Source organism: Mustela nivalis (genome assembly GCF_964662115.1).
Source record: "Mustela nivalis genome assembly, chromosome: 12".
In the NCBI taxonomy this organism is placed as follows: Eukaryota; Metazoa; Chordata; class Mammalia; order Carnivora; family Mustelidae; genus Mustela; species Mustela nivalis.
Genome location: NC_139031.1, coordinates 57,534,912 through 57,552,668, shown reverse-complemented (window position 1 = coordinate 57,552,668; position 17,757 = coordinate 57,534,912). Strand labels below are relative to the sequence as shown.

General features: G+C 36.1%; 1 protein-coding gene across 1 annotated transcript in view; it reads right to left on the bottom strand.

Moving 5' to 3' along the window:
- LOC309844991 (diacylglycerol kinase beta) overlaps positions 1–17,757 on the bottom strand; it is a gene marked incomplete at its 3' end in the record, with an annotated part of 308,686 nt that overhangs the window by 108,682 nt on the left and 182,247 nt on the right. The window contains exons 7-9 of the mRNA XM_082692421.1: positions 7,356–7,405; positions 3,960–4,034; positions 420–539 (exon numbers count right to left, since the gene is read on the bottom strand). Of these exons, the coding sequence (XP_082548547.1) occupies positions 420–539; positions 3,960–4,034; positions 7,356–7,405 (245 nt within the window). The remainder of the gene's footprint in view (positions 1–419; positions 540–3,959; positions 4,035–7,355; positions 7,406–17,757) is intronic.

Genomic DNA, 17,757 nt, shown 5'->3' with positions numbered 1-17,757 from the left:
ATAATTGGCTTCTCCAAGTACTGGTTATCAATAAAACAGGTTTTCTTCATGGGGAGGGTGATTACCTAATGAGATGGAGCAGCACAAGAACCAGAGAATGCGATAACACTAGGGAGTTTCTTGCAGAAAATAAAATGATGAGAAGGTCAATAATTTTTTTAACTTGATTGTACTTTAAATAGAGAAAAAAGAGAGAAATTATATTAAATAATACGGTAATATCTAAAAAGAATCAATGTATTTGTGGCAAGTATTACTAGAGGACTTATTAAATTGCCCTGTGGCATACTTATTAAAAGGACCAGGCACTCACTACATGCTTAATGATAGAAAATGGCCAGATCAATTTATCATCAAAATGTGTAATAGAGAACCCCACTGACTTACCACCAGGCCACCCTCTTTGTGTAAATGCTTACATTTTCCAAGCCCAGAAGAACGAGAAGTGGAATTGTTGTCATTCCTCCTTGGATCCATTCCTCCAGAGAGACTGTCCCATCATGATCATAGTCAATTTCTTCCATCATTTCATGGAGGATCTGGAATAGAGGAGATGAGGGAAAACTCACTATGAATCAATAAAATAAACTTCGTAACAGAGAACAAAGCATTGCATTGAATTGGTTATGACAAACTGACTAGTAGCTAAGTACAGAGTAGAGATAAATATCAAGGTAACGTGGTACAATGTCAAGCAATAACTGAGAATACAGTAGCATTGTTAAGATTTTCTAGAACCTGATTTCTTATATTATTCAACTTTTAGAAATAATTGGTTAACTTTTTAATACTTTGTCCCTGAATGGTACAGCTAAAACAAGAAATTATCTTTAATTTAAGGGTAAAAGTGTTCTTTAATTGCTTTCTCTAGCTTTTTTTAATTCATACGTATGCCAGATAATGTCTGAACAAATTAACTTCATGGCAGAGAGCTGAAATGATTCTTTGCTAAGTGGTAAGGGGTGGGGAAATTAAGCTGCTTTTAATTGCCTATCAGAACCTAATAAAGCCAAGAAGTTAAACCATCAAGTCATTTTTATTAGATTTCTTTTCTAAAGATGACTCATACAGAAGGTCCCAAAATGTTCTCCACTGTGTTTGTTGTAATTACACTTATGTCTCAGTTTTATAGTGGTAATATCAGTATTTAATTCAAACGATTGTTGAGAGGGTTAAGTGTGTTAATATGCTAAAAATATCTTCAAAGAGCATCTAGTACATACAGTAAGTGTCATATAGGTGTTGTTAGTGTTTTATTAACTATATATTACATAGTTACAACACCTATATATTATATGGTTACAATATAATAACTACCCTGGTTGCTGGGAAGGTACAATACTACCCATCCAACAGCACCAAAATGGGAAACATGTTAGAACTCCAATAAAGAAAGTAACTCACCACCTTTATCTAATACAGAAATTTTCATCAATTCACAAAAAGAAAGAAAGAAAGAAAGAAAGAAAGAAAGAAAGAAAGAAAGAAAGAAAGAAAGAAAGAAAATACAGAGAGCATTGGAACCGAAATTTGAAAGGTGCAATAAATGGAATGCTTGATATGTTGATAGAAGTGCTGTTTGCCTAAAAACTCCTGAACTTCATGGATGGATGTCTTTCCCATGAAAGACTACCTGATTTGAAAATTAGGTTATTTTCCTTCATACAAATTTAAATATAGATTGAAAAAGAAGAGACTTTTTGGAACAAAATGGTACTGAAATAATTACTTTATTATTCTCAAAATGAAAAGCAACGGAAATTATTTAAAACTTGGAAAAATGCTGTAAGATCTTGTTAAAATGTCCCACCCCTTGAACGCACTTCTATGAACTTGGTGAAATGAATAAAACTAGAACACAGAGCATTGTTTCAGATGTTTGATGCTTTCATTTTGTATTAATAAATGTCATGTGAGAGCCTGGGTTTGTTTTTTCAAAACCTCATCCAAGAATATCTCAGTCTTCCCTATTAACTGTCATGGACCTCAAACGTTAGATTATCTTTATTCATATATGCAAATGTATCAGGGCTCTGACCATGTGTACAAATGTATGCACTGGTTTAAAATGGGCAGAGTTGGGACGCATGGGTGGTTCAGTCAGTTAAGCGTTGGCCTTCCGCTCAAGTCGTGGTCTCAGGGTCCTGGGATCGAGTCCCATGTCAAGCTCCCTGCTGAGCAAGGAGCCTGTTTCTCCCTCTGCCTGCTCTGTCCATCACTCCCCCTACTTGTGCTCTTTCTCTGACAAATTAATAAATAAAATCTTTTAAAGAAGTATAATAAAATGGGCAGAGATGTTGAATCATTAGGCAGGATGAGGCAGTCCCTATGACAGCAAACATACTGCCCAACGTAAGTCTTTTCATCTTCACTTTCTACTATTTATACTACTCATTGAAGTGGCAGATTTATCAATGTCTGCCACAAATGACAAATAATGCTACATAGTTTATTTGTATTTCCCAATAGGTCTTTGTCATAATTAGACTGCCTAGCCACCAACTGTTCCCTTTTTCAAATCATCCAGATCCCCCTTTTCCTCAAGTGCTTGGTTCCCTCAATACTCTTTCCTGGGGAAGCAGCGGTGCCCCCTTCTGTTTCAAAAACTGATAGAAAAACATCTTCCTTCCTTCTATCACTCTAGCGAGGACAGAAGGCTTGGCTGAAAGACACACAATATTCATGGGTATTGAGGTAAGTACAATGGAGAAAGCTGATTTAGATGAACATAACCAAAAAGGGCAACAGAACTTAAAAAAAGAAGTCCCTTGATTTCAGTGAAAATAGTATTAAGATGACTCAAGCAGTATTCTTAGAATTACATATAAGTTATCACTATTACTTATTATTCCATATACAAACTGCAACTTTGTGAATATCTGTTATGCCTTATGTGCACAGCATGGTGTATTTCCATATCCTCCCAAAAAGAAAAACCAGTTGAGTTAAAACTTGGGAGAACCCCAATCCCAGTAAGAACGGTGCCCCTCCTATGGATATATAACTTTGTTTCACTTTACTGGCACTGCTTTCCAAAGCAAAGGAAATGCTAGCACAGCTCTCTTACCACCCTACTATCATGCTGTTATAAGGCTTTTTAAAGTTCTTATAACATGTAAGTCATTCAAATAAAATTGATTTGTATATGCTTAATTCATTTACAATTTGATCAACGTAGTTGGTTTCAAGAATAAACTAATCAATAAGGTACTTATCAGCTCTCCCCAAAATATTACTTGTAGCAAAAGTCAAAGTTTCTAATCAAGTATGTTTTAATATACATTGGAAAAATGTTGTACTTTTGGTATAAATCTGTTAAAAATAAGAAGTTGTTACATTCTTAAAAGCCTCTTAGATATCATTTCTTTGAACAAATTATCACAGTTTTCTAGCTCTATCTTTAACTGGCTGAAGAGCTGTGAGAAGTACCTTGAACATGCTGGGGTCCCAATTCCCTTATCTGTAAAATGAGTAAAATCATAGTGTCTATCTCAGAGAGCTACAAGCACTGAGTAACACATACACAGGAAATAACAACAGTGCCCTCCACTCAGTCAGCTGTCACCAGCTTCTTAAGTGACTTCATCTTCTTTTAGAATGAAGATTTAGCTATTTCCATAAAAGGAAAATATAGACATCATGAATAACATACATTAACTCTGACGATTTGATGGCATGGTATAACCTTGATCCACTGGCAGCTTCTGCTTACCTAAAGATATATGAGATCGCCATTCAAATTAATTTCCATGAAGAAGAAAAGCAAAAGTTACTGCTAAGAGCTTCAGAACACCACGCATATCTTTTCTTTTTCAGAATCCACTTTCGCTACTGAATAGAAATGTTAACTTAGGGTTATCAAAAGAAAACACCAAATGGCAGTAGTATATTAGGGAAAAGAGAAAAGAGACATGGGCCTTCTAGAATGTAGCCAACGGGTAAATCATCCATATACCTACTGGATTGAGTTCAGTGACATCCCATTCAAGATATTCTGCAACATGCATCATCTGACCGATGATATTTTCTAGCTCCTGGAGAGGAGAGAGAGAAGAGGGAAAAAACGTGAATACAGGGTTTTTGTAAGTTTTTCAAATGTTGACTTATAAGAATTGTTTTGTTTAAAATGTAATTCAAAAACCAAAAGTTCCATGATTGTGTATTATATATAATTTGTACATATAAATTAATTTATATATAATATGTCCTTTCAACATTCTGATTACACACAAAAGAAGCACTTGAATATAAATTTGTTTTGTACTTTGTCTAGAAGTCTTCACCAGGAGAGGGCACAATTACACAAAAAAAGCTTTTCTTCCAATAGAAGGTATTTTTAAGGAAGAAAATCTGTCTTTGGAAAGGAACATCTGATCAAAATGGGAGCAGACATATTTTCACAAGATGTGATGTTTAAGTCACCCAGTATCCTGGCCCTTTGGGTTGGAAATGGGTGTGGAAGGATTGGAGAAGTGTTTTAGGGCAACTGAAAGGTTTATTTTTATTCTGATACACTGAGAACGTATACTGACTGTTCTAGCCATTAATGGATATAATTTGCTCTGCTAGACATGTGTTCAGAGTCGAGGTTTGGAAGCTAAATACATGCAGAGTTTATTTTTTAAGGAAATAGAATTTTAGTTAGCATTTTCATATTATTTTACTCAAGTGTCAACTCTTTGAAGAATGATTAATTAATACATATACCCTGATTGAATAAAGCATTTGCTCATTCCCTATCTCCAGAAAAGATTATACATACTTTGTAAATGCTAGTAATTTTAAATAGAGTCACTGACATAATTAAATGTGGTGCCTTAACAGTATAATAATTTAAAATATAAAAAATATAAAAGGATAATGTTTGAAAACATATTAGTTAGAGATTATTCTACTCAAATCTCCGAACTAATGTACGTAGCTGATATCCATACAGCAAAGAAGGAAATATGGTAAAAGAGGTTGTCATCTGGGGGTCAATGGACCCATCTGAGAAACTGATCAAAGCTCCATTCCTCTCTTGAGAAAAAATGTAATCATGAAATTGTTGTCTAGGTAACACAGGTTGCCCCAGGAAAACATACAAATATAAACGTGTTTCCTTATTACAGTTAAGAAAATTTTTATACTAAAATACCTTGGAATTATAGGTTAGAATTGTGTGTCTGTCTTCGCTTATTTATGCCTTGATGTTTTGGAGTGAACGTCTCTGGACATGTTTTTAGGAGTGGAAACTCTTCATATGTAGGCATTTGACACTAGTCATTTAAGATTTAGGTTTCTCATCCGTAAAATCAGTATTCTACTCTTACCTAGTGCATAGAGTTGCTGCAAAGAGTAAGCATGCTATGATATGAAATACATTTATGCTGCCTGGCATACTGCATGGGATCAATAAATATTCATTAGCATTATTACACATAGTGGTCATTTTCAAAATATCAATTTTCCTCTGGTTGGCCTCTAATATGTGATGTGCTACACCTTTAAATTTCCAAGATTAATGACATCAGAATATGCAATTTCAACCTGATAGCGAAGGAAATATAATGGGTGGTAAATTGCCTGGAGAAAAACACAGAAATAAAATTCAGGCCTTTAATTATAAAATAGACTAGTTTAATCATAAATCAGTTTACTTATTCCCAACTCATTGTTTAATATTAGATGTATAGTTATAAATATTGCAATATACTATATGTTAACAACAATAACGCAAAATGGCCAGAGACCAAAAAAAGCATTTGACTGAATTTTCAAATCAGCTGCCAACCCATGGCTAAAAGCCTAGTAAAGAAACATCCTTTTAATTTAATTAAAAAGAAACATTAAACAAAATAAAATTACATTTAAATATAATTTGCATTAGTATAGTCAGAAGTGCTACAATAAGCATATGGAAATATCTAGAAAAGTCTAAACTCCTCGCTGTGAAATGCCACCAGAAAGTGAGCAAATGTATCATGTAGCTTAATATTCCTAAATGGATAAGCACTTAAAAATGATAGCATTTGAAAAATTGGAGAGACTTAAACATAAGGAATCCCACAATCACAGCATCAATTTACATTGGTGGTCATTTCCTAAAGGAGGAATTAAATATTTTTATCTCTCTCTGGAGACGCTAATGTGCCATTATCCTACTCAAAGTTACATAAATATGTATCCAACTTCATTGCTCTGCTTGTAGAATTCTATTTGAGTTCTGCCACAGGGAGGAGTATCAGATGAAGAGAGAAACTCACTCATTATTAGAAGTAATGTTCATTTTAATCAATTTAAGAATATCAAAATAGGGGCGCCTGGGTGGCTCAGTGGGTTAAGCCGCTGCCTTCGGCTCAGGTCATGATCTCAGGTTCCTGGGATCGAGTCCCGCATCGGGCTCTCTGCTCGGCAGGGAGCCTGCTTCCCTCTCTCTCTCTCTCTGCCTGCCTCTCCATCTACCTGTGATTTCTCTCTGTCAAATAAATAAATAAAATCTTTAAAAAAAAAAAAAAAAAAAAAAAAAGAATATCAAAATATTTGTTATTTAAGGTACCTGTATACTTCAAGATCTCCATAGCCTGACACTTGTTATGTTTTAAGATTCTTCTATTTCCTTTACAGAAGAGTCAATATATGAAAAATGTGTCACTAACAAACATAAAATGCATTATTGGATGGATTTATATTTGAAGCACTGATTTGTGCAGTAACACTAAGAATCTAACTACTCCTTTGAAAACTATCAATGATTTGTGTATATTACAGATACAGTAAGCATTAAATATTCCTTTTAGTTAAATCATTCAGAGATGGTATTATTCTCCTATTGCTTTTTATGACTAAAATGATAGAGTACAAGTTATAATTTAAATTAAAAAGGAAAACTGGTTAAAGCAACTTATAAATATATGTATTTTAATAGCATATATGACTAAAAGAACTTTAAAACATGGAAAAAATGATAAAATGATTAAATTAACTTTATAATTCCTTTCAATTCTACTGGAATTCTTGTTATTTTTCTTAGTGTCAAACCTCAGATTTTTTTTTTTCTTTCTAGATCAATGGTCTCAACTTTCTCATGTATTATTCAAAGAACATTGGGGTCTTTTTTATCTTTCCATGTATAAAAAGTCACTTTTTTCTAGTAAAATTATTCAATAGAACAATTGTAATCTTAACAGTTTTATTTATTTATTTTTTTTTTTCAGATCACTCTCTTTCAAAAAGTAGGATGATCAAAATGCTGTGTGAGTGTATGGAAATTATATTAAGTGTGTCTTCTGTGGTAATAGCTATAAATTTATTCATTGCATTTTCAGAACAAACCACTTTGAAATTTTCACAGAAAATTTAAAGACAAAAATTACCGAGCTGTCCAGGAAGCCATTCCCATCTGTGTCATAGAGGCGAAACATAACTACAAATAAAAGAGGTGTTGAAAAAAATTAGAGGCAAGTAAGATCAATGTTAGTAAAAGACATATTCTTTAAAATTTCCTGTCAAAAGCAAATATTTAATCCTCTCCTATTCAAAAATACTGATTTGTAAGATCATTTCTCAAGTTAATTTGAGAATGAATGAGTCAATTAATAAAAATACTCAATATCAGATATATAAGGTCAAACAATTTTTGTTATATATCTAGAAAACACTGAAAGTTACCATTTTTGCTCAGTTTTTAAATTTTAAGATCATTAAATGAAAACTCAAAAATAAAAGAAGAGAAGGAATGTTCGATCTTTGGAGTCGGGATATTAAAGGACAGAGTGAATAAGAAAAAGCAAAACGGATTCAAAGGCCTGGAAACCAAATTTGGAATCTGCGATCCACCAGCACATGAGCAAAGTCCAACACTGTTCTCTTATCTGTCAAATGAGAATAACCACCCTGTCATAGGACACACTCGTGAAAATTAAGTGATACACACAAATGCTTATCAAAAGCTGTAGGGCACTACACAAATATAAGCCATCGTTTTGATTGATCTCCAAGCAGCATGCAAAATAAGGGAATTTTTCTGATTCAGGACAAGACACAAAATGCATTATTATCATGGTTATAATGGTGTATTTGTTGCAATCTGAGATGCACTTTCAGAGGATAACCACTCTTTGATTTACACAAGGAAAAGGAAAGTCCTGTCTCTGCAATAGTGAGCACAGGAAAGCAGGAGGACAGCGGGCCTCTCCAGCCTAAGGATTCCCTCATAAATTCACACACCACCAGGAGACTAGAGAAGGAGCTGCAGGTGCCATTTTGAGATAAACAGAGAAGAATGGCACAGCTGTTAAAACAGAGTGGTGGAAGTGAGAGTATTTGTTGGGTTTGCATAATTTCTGGGAGAATCTTGATGGCTGGGGTCTACAATATTAAATAAAGACATCGGTAAAAAGGAGACATAATTGTGCAGTGAATGACCTTGATCATGTATCTGTTAACTAATTACTATTTTTGTAGTTAAAAACAATTATTACATTTCACCAACCTAAAATATGATTATTTATTTATAAGATGCTATAACCAGTCTGCATACAATTAATAGGAAAAAAATGCTTACAATCTAATCATCGTGTTCTATTTATTGTAAAATGCAAAAAGACTTTCAAGATGTGAAACATGTAAGAGGAAATGTGTATTCATTGAATTAAGAAACATAATGTTATGCTGGCTAAGGACCTAAATATCTTTATTTGCAAACCATAATGATTACTATCTCTCATACACTCAATAAATGACAAATATTCAGAAAGAAAAACCCTACCAGAACATGGATCCTAAGCAAGATTTTTCAAGATTTCAAGATTTTCTAGTAGAGCAGAAAATAGTAAAAAATCACTTTGTAAGTGACAAGAATTCACACACCACTCAAAGAATAGATTCAGTACCACGACCAAGTCAAGTATTTACAAAAGCCTGGCTGTATTTTAGAATGAGGGGCACCGGTGACTCTGAATGCTCCCTGTAATAAATGATTGCCTGACCATTTTTAAATGGATGTATGGAAACCCTATATCTCTTGGTAAAACTTGTTGGAAACATGGGCTCGAAAATATACACACAAGTGGATTCTGTGTGGGGGGAACCTGCCATTCATTTTTGGCAGCATCTGAAACTTCTTCCTATGCTCCTAAAGCTACACTTTACAAAACACAGTAATAGATGAAACACCAGATACCCTATCTTTACTAGCCTGACTTGAAGGTAGAGTTTGCACATGACTCAGACTCCATCAATCAGAAGAAAAACCCAACTGATGCATCACCAATCTTGGTGACCCAAGAAAAAAGGGGCTACCCATCCATTCTAGTGATGAGAGCTGCAGCAGCAGCAGTGGTTGGAGAGAGAGAAACCAGACTCCTGGATGTGTCAGGGGTATTGTCAACAAAGGGTGCTGTGCTTGTGCACAGAGAGGAAGCAATGGGAATTTCCCCAGTTTAATTTAGCACTTAATTTCAGCACTGATCCTAGAGAACTATCCTCCAAAGCTGGGTCTCTATCTCTCCTAATGATTCTGTGTGTTTCTCAATATCACTTAAAAAACAATAACCTGGGGGCACCTACGTGGCTCAGTTGGTTGAGTTCTGACTCTTGGCTCAGGTCATGATCTCAAGGTTATGAGATAGAGCCCCAGATCAAACTCCACGCTGAGAACCGAAATTGCTTCAGATACTCTCCTTCTCCCCCTTCTTCACCTCCCCTTCTAATAAAATGAAATAAAATAAAAACCAATAACCAGCTTTATTTAAAAAAATTAAAATTAAAACTATGGGTGCCTGGGTGGCTCGGTTGCCTGGGCAACTGCCTTTGGTTCAGGTCATGATCCTGGAGTCCCGGGATCGAGTCCCACATCAGGCTCTCTACTCACCAGGGAGTCTGCTTCTCCCACTGACCTCTCTCTTCTCATGCTTTCTCTCTCCCATTCTTTCTCTCTCAAATAAATAAATAAATAAGATCTTTAAAAAAAAGATTTTAAAAAAAGAAATTAAAACTAGCCTAGTTTTTTGTCTTTCCCAGTGATACTGTGCACTCAACATTGGCACTTACTTCACATCAAACATAAAGATGAGGTCAAAATAAATTTTAAGTTTAAACTAAACTTTATTTTTATAAAACATGAAACTTTGGGCGCCTGGGTGGCTCAGTGGGTTAAGCCGCTGCCTTTGGCTCGGGTCATGATCTCAGGGTCCTGGGATGGAGTCCCACATCGGGCTCTCTGCTAGGCGGGGAGCCTGCTTCCCTTCCTCTCTCTCTCTGCCTGCCTCTCTGTCTACTTGTGATCAATCTCTGTCAAATAAATAAATAATCTTTAAAAAAAAAAAAAACATGAAACTTTAATTTTAACATTAAAGTAAACTATAAAGCTTCCAGAAGAAAATATAGGAGGATATCTTCATAAACATAAGGTAAGTCAACATGAACCACCAATGATTTAAAAAAAAAAAAAAAAAAAGGTAAGTTAACGTTCATCAGGGTTAGAACTTCTGCTCATTAAAAAAAAAAAGTAAAATAAAGAAATAAGTGAAAGGGGATGGAACACCTGGGTGGCTCAGTGGGTTAAAACCTCTGCCTTCAGCTCGGGTCATGATCTCAGGGTCCTGGGATCAAGCCCCTCATCGGGCTCTCTGTTCGCAGGAGCCTGCTTCCCCCCCACCTCTCTCCCTGCCTGCCTCTCTGCCCACTTCTGGTCTCTATCTGTCAAACAAATAAATAAAATCTTTAAAAAAAAAAAAAAGGAAAAAGAAAAAGAAAAAAAAAAAGAAAGAAGTGAAAGGGGGAAAAAAAAGAAAGAGAACGAAAAGAATAAGAAAAAAATGTAAGCCAACCACAGACTTGAGAATCTTTCAGAACACACATATCTGACAAAGGGATTATTTATTGAATATATGAACAAACCCTATAACTCTGTAATAAAATGACAAACAACCTAATAATAAAAAGGCAAAAAAAACTAGAGCGAATCATGCTTAGCGAAATAAGTCAAGCAGAAAAAAATCGAACATATAATTAAAAAATGGAAGATACTAGGAATGGCCAATCATTATAAAGTGCTCAACATCACACAGAGACCACCATGTATCTTTAGAAAAAGAGTCTGGAATTCAAATTTGTTTTGTTTTTGCTTTTGTTTTCCTCTAAAGAAAAACGGCTCAGTCTCCTCAAACTGCTTAGCTTCTCAGCCTTAGCTGTTTAAGAACTTGCCATTTAAAAATAGTGGCAAAAGCCAGGCTCCCCTCTCCCAGAAAATTGACCCACAAATCCAATATGCCTTGACAACTCCCTGAAGCTTTCAGACAGTTTAAAAAAATACTATATACACATTTTCTAGTTGTGCCCAGTAGGGATGTTGTTCTGAAAACACATTGCTCATTCTTGTCTGAAGTAGAAGTCCTGACATCTTTTAAATCACATTAACACATTAATAGGGGTTAATGGTTGTCTATGAATCCTGTCTAATTCATCAAAGAAAAACTGAGAGAAATTTAAGTTCTACTCAGAATAGCAGTAAGAAAAATTGCATACATATATTGAGCACTAACTTTAAGGCACTCTAAATTTGACCAAGTCAAATCGAGAACATAAGTTTCCTTTTGTCCTGAATAAGAGAGAGAAATTCTCGGATTTTGATTTTCAGAGCTGTGTCTATTTTCCTAATTTAAAATCACAGTGGGGTTCATGCAAAATAGGAACTTTTGAATACACCTCCCTACCTTAGCTCTGTAGTGAACAGCCACTAGAGTAACAACATGGTATGAGATAGGCATAAATCCACAAGCACAAAGAAAATCTGTGAGGTGGGCACCTGGGTGGCTCAGTAGGATAAGCCTCTGCTTTCAGCTCAGGTCGTGATCTTGGGTGTCCTGGGATTGAGCCTCGCATCAGGCTCTCTGCTTGTCAGAGAGCTTGGTTCCCTCTCTCTCTTCCTCTGCCTGCCTCTCTGCCTACTTGTGATCGCTGTCTGTCAAATAAATAAATAAAATCTTAAAAAAAGAAAAAAGAAAAGAAAATCTGAGAGGAAAAAAGAACCAGCAAATTTAAGAAGCTGGGAAACACAGGCTGACTGACTTAGAAACCAAAGAAATATAAATGTAAGCTGGTAGTGAAGAAGCAAAGATTTGCACAAAAAAGGTGATGAGATGGAAAATGAAGTGACAACCTTCACAGAAAGAAGTTAGACCCTCAAATGCCACCTTTCACACTCTACCCGACGGTATGCCAGCTCCCTACCCCGTGGAAGACAAGATGTTGGGGCTCTATAGCACTCAAACCAAGAGGATGCTGAGCTCAGGATGGTAGGGTATCCCCCAAAGGAGGTATTCATGTGAAAGTCTCAGTAGTGAATGTTGAAAGGATAAGTCCTCTTCCTTAACTCAGTGAGTCACACTTAAACCTCACCCACACGCCCACCTGCCCATCACACAAAACAAGTACTTTGGGGGAAAACAACAACAACAACAGCAACAGCAGCAACAAAGCAGGGAAGCAGAATAAAACCCTGCAAGGGGAAATTTGCAATCCATACAAAAAGGGGAGCTTATAGGAATCAGGCTGAGACAAAATGAAGCCTCTGTGAAGTTAAAAGCATAATAGAAGTAGTAAAACAAAAACTTATCACAGATGTAGAAGGTACCAGATGTCAAAAACAAAACAAAAGAAACAAACAAACAAAGAAAAAAAAATAGGAGAGAAGTAAGAAAAGAAAGAAAAAGTAATTTAAATTTCTGTCTTGGGAGTGTCCGTATCCAAAAATAATGGTTCTAGGAAGACAGAACAAGAGTAAAGAAGAAAGTAACTAACAATGAAAAGATTAAAGAACAAATGAAGGGCACAGAGTTCCAAACCAGAATTTACAGTAGAGGATTTAGAAATTGATTGGTTATATAGATACAGAGAAACTAATGAAATAAAGAAAAAAGGCAGATATTAGCATCATGGGGGAAAAAATGTCTTGGTAAGTCTATGGTAATCTTTCCCTTTTAAAACTACATTGGAATGATACTGATAATATTAATTAATTAATTATCCTAGCATCAAATATTATTTTAAGATTATTTCTTCTTAGAATTTAAAAGGAAAGTTAAGCTCCAAGGTCAAGTGAAACATCGACAAATAGTTTTTATTCTTAAAACTAACATAATAAGGATATAGATTTTAGGTGCAAAAATATTTTAAGCCCAATATTAAAATTACTCTGTCAACATGATAGCTTCCAAATGTGACTACCTTTTTCAAAGTTAAAAGTTAGTTTAACCCACCTTTTTTCTATTTTTATGTTCATGTAATTTCCCTTTATATAGAAACAATTATGTTCCCACACATGAATTTGGTTAAAAGATCAGGGCAAAGGCATATTATGCAATATAAGGTTCATTCTTTATATCTAGAATTTTTTCCCTTCCAAAAGATTTGCAAGTTTTTAATCTGTTTTCTTCTTGAATATTCTACTAAATACACTCCAGTGTTTTTATACTTGGTATACCATATTATTCATAATAAAAATATTAATATAGAATTTGTTATTAAGCATTAGAAAAATTATTTTTAAAGGCATATAAGCTGGAATCTTTTAATTCATACTTTTTTACTGTTTTATATGTTTTAAAACCCACTTAAGCTTTTGGGGCAGAGGTGAAAAAAAATTAGCTGCTTGGGAGTTTGTGACATCTAATGCAATAAAGCAATATTTTCTCCTTTTTTCCTTCAGAGAAATGACAATAAAGATAAGGAAAGAAAACTTTTCAAAATAAAAAGAGCACTTTAACAGTAAGGTAGAAATCATGGGTATTAGTCACAGCCAGATAAACTAGTGCTATAATTAATAATCAGTATCTCTGGGCTTCACTTTTTTTCATTGACACTATAGGGAAGTTGACTACCCTGATACTTAGGATCTCTTCAATGTTAAATCCAATGGTTCTACGATTAATACTATACATACCAGTGACTTTAATGTACAGGTTAGTCTTCATTATCAGTGGGTCAGTTATCTATTTTCTGGTTATTTTCCAACCAATTTCTCTTCAGTCATTTTCATTAAATGCCAGCTAATGAAAGTTATTTTCATAAGTCATGAACAATTCATAAACACCAATCCAAATTGGTGTACATATCTGAAAGTCACGGTACAGGGGTGCCTGAATGGCTCAGGTGGTTAAGCATCTGCCTCCAGCTCGGGTCACGATGCCAGGATCCTGAGACCCAGCCCGGAGTCTGACTTCCTGCTCAGCAGAGAGTCTGCTTCTCCCTCTCCCTCTGCATCTCCCTGACTCGTTTTCTCTCTTTCTCTCTCCTTCTCTCAAAAAATAAATAAATAAAATATTTTTTTAAGAGTTGCAGTAAAAATGAATTTAGTATTATTTCATCCTTTAAATTATTCACATTATTTTTCTCTTCTCAAGCATCCACTGACTTCAATACAATTCCATTTAAGTATCATTTACTTAGCATCTGTCTCTTAAAATACACACACACGTGGTAGCTGAAAGGGTGGGAAGTTAGACACAGCACAAGGGTACAGGAAGGAGTAAAATGTATTCAATTAGGAGGTGGCAAGAGGAATCACGGCATGAACTGGACCTCAAACGTGCACTGCACGGGACCTGACATATGCTGAGAAAAACACTCCCAGCAAATGCACATTAGAAGCAAAGGTGCAAAGACAGAAAGGTTCAGGGTTTGTGTCTGATTATCGAAACGTAGATCCATGTGACGGGGACACTGTTTGTGCATGTGTGCAGCTCAAAGGTAAATGCAAGATTGACAAAGTGGGTGAGGATCAAACTGTAGAGTCCAATCAGTTTCTAGTTGCTAAGTAAGGGCTTCAGTTTATGTATTATTCAACAGGGAACTGTCAAAGGGACACATTCACCCTGAGTCATAAGAAGAAGAGGAAAGAAAATGTCTAGGAGTTGACAGGTTCTAGGGAACATGAGAGGAAGTTACAAGAATTCACACCTAATGAGCGAGATGATGATTAAATAGGTAGGTGTTGGAACAATGAAACATCTGGATTAACTTTTAGCTGAAGAAATTGACGACCAGCAAAACACTGAAGGCATGCTAGACCAGCTCAGGTTTTGAGTGGAGTTATAACCCGTAGAATGATCTTTCTATTTTACTAACTCACTGCCACCTCAATATACAAGGAAAGAAATTGGGTGCCTAAAACTAAGTGTCAAAGAATGACTGGCATCATGGATTATGGGGTCAGTCTATAGTTGAAGGGATGGGGGTCCAATGAGCGAAAGGCAACAGGCAAATTGAGGAGGAAGGGAAATGGTTAAGAGACGAGAATATTCAACTTATATTTCACAGAACAAACATTTATGTGAACTAGTAGATGTGAAGGAATCTATGTGAGCAGATACTGGGTCATCTAATTTTCATAGCAAATGCATGAGATAAATATTATTATGATCCCAATTTTACAGCTGGAGAAACTGAGACCTGAAGAGTTGGGTTTTGTTTTGTTTTGTTTTTTTGTAATGTGTCCTAGTCAGTCATAAGTGTCAAAGCTAGGCCACATTCAATTAGTGAAAGCAAGAATCTAAGCTCTTAAATACTGTGCTTTGCTATATTTGAAAGTAGGAAGGGGGAAGTTAAGTGACCATAGTCTGTGGTCAAAGTAAAATAGGAGAGCTTAAAATTTTAGAGTAAGAACAGTCTTTGGAATTTATAAGGCATCGGGGTATTGCTGCAGAAGTGGGTGACCGAAATAAAATGCGGGTGAGGTCACAGAATTGGAGAAAGGCAAGGAAACTAAAAGAGGAAGATACTGAAAGGATCTCCACAAAGTACGGTAGCAGGCTTGGGGTGGAGAGGACAGCTCACCCATGTTCTCACCCATGCATCTGGGTGGTAGGTATCTGATACCCAGAAGGAGAGAGGAAAATGGAATCCCCCACGACCTCAACACGTATATACAAAACCCCCATGCGCACGCTCACACGTGCACACATGCTCTGCAAGGGTCCATGGCAGCAGGTGAATAAACACCATCTACCTGATTCAGCCTCGGTATGAGCAAAGTTCTCAGTGAGAAAATAGGATCGGAGCAAGTAAAGTGAAGTGAAGATGTGACATACAATCGGCGGAAAGTTCAAGAGCTCCTGTTTGTTTCCTTTCAATGAAAAAACGATCTTTATTTTAAACATTGGGTAAATGCCTGACAGAAAAGACAGGTGGGAAGATGAGAGGTGACAGCAAGTGACAAATAGATTTATAAAACATCATTTTGGGGGAAAAAGTATTTCTTTTACAAACATTTACAACCATGCCATTATTTTATCTAATAACCCAGAGAACCTACCAAAAACTGTTGCCATTCAACAATTCAAAGAAATAATCCTCCTTTCAGAGAAACTGCATGTGTGTGTTTTTATGGACCAGAGGAACCACATAAACCAGGGCTCCTCAAAATGTGGTCCCCGGAACGGCAACATCAGCATCCCCTGGACACCTCTTTACATGAACATTCTGAGGTCCCCTCCAGGCCTTCTGAATTGCCTACCCTGCATTTGGGGCCCAGAATAAACTGTGTGTACATAAGCCCTGCAGGTGATGTTATGTGTGATAAAATGTAAGAAATTCTGGCCTGGGGCGCCTGGGTGTCTCAGTGGGTTAAAGCCTCTGCCTTTAGCTCAGGTCATGATCCCAGTGTCCTGGGATGGAGCCCCGCATCAGGCTCTCTGCTCAGCAGGGAGCTTGCTTCCCTTCCTCTCTCGGCCTGCCTCTCTGTCTACTTGTGATCTCTGTCTGTCAAATAAATAAATAAATAAAATCTTGAAAGAAAGAAAGAAAGAAAGAAAGAAAGAAAGAAAGAAAGAAAGAAAGAAAGAAAGAAAGAAATTAATTCTGGCCTAAGCCAGTGTGCATGTATTTCTTTCTGTTCAGCTACCTAGAAATTAAGATCCAAATTCAGCATTCACCACCCAAAGTTAATTGTATTGGGCATTCTCTCCTATTTATTTGTGTTAATTTTAATTGCCTTTTCCATTTTTTTCTCTCCTGTAGTTTAAATTACGTTTAGTAAGTTCCAAACTTATTTTGGAAATGTTTATATTAAATTAACCACAAACATTTGATTTCTTTCAAGTATTACTGAAAATAAATTTCAAGTTTAAAAAATTTAAAAATCTGTAACTACAGAAGAATACATGAAGTGTTCGATGGCAGAAGAGCAACAATGTCTAGTCCATGGACAGGAGAGTGAGTGACAGGAATGGATTCTGAATTAACTGATGTAGGGAAGGGCCGGGCGCCGGCATTTAAGAAACAGACCAAAACAAGGTCCCGATAATCAAGGACCAGGTTAAGTTCTTCCACATTGGAGGATAGTAGAGATGAGAACTAGAGTGCAGCAGGGTCAGAAGTACACCTTCATGCGTTCTGAAGCTGGCATTCATCTACTTTGAAGAGTCTGGTGAAAACCACAGTGACAGTATCAGGCCCCAACGAGTCTACCCATGACAAGAGTTTAAAGCAACAGTTAAGGAAAATGGCAGACATGCCTGGATCTGATGCAGGTTTGGAAAAGAGCTGGGAAGGGTGCCTGGATGGCTCAGAAGTTAAGCATCTGCCTTTGGCTCAGGTCATGATCCCAGAGTCCTGGGATCAAGGCCCACATTGGGTTCCCTGCTTCCCCCTCTCGCACTCCCCCTGCTTGTGTTCCTGCTCTCGCTGTCTGTCTGTCTGTCTGTCTGTCTCTCTCTCTCCCTTTCTGTGTCAAATAAATAAATAAAATGTTAAAAAAAAAAAAAAGCTGGAAAATTC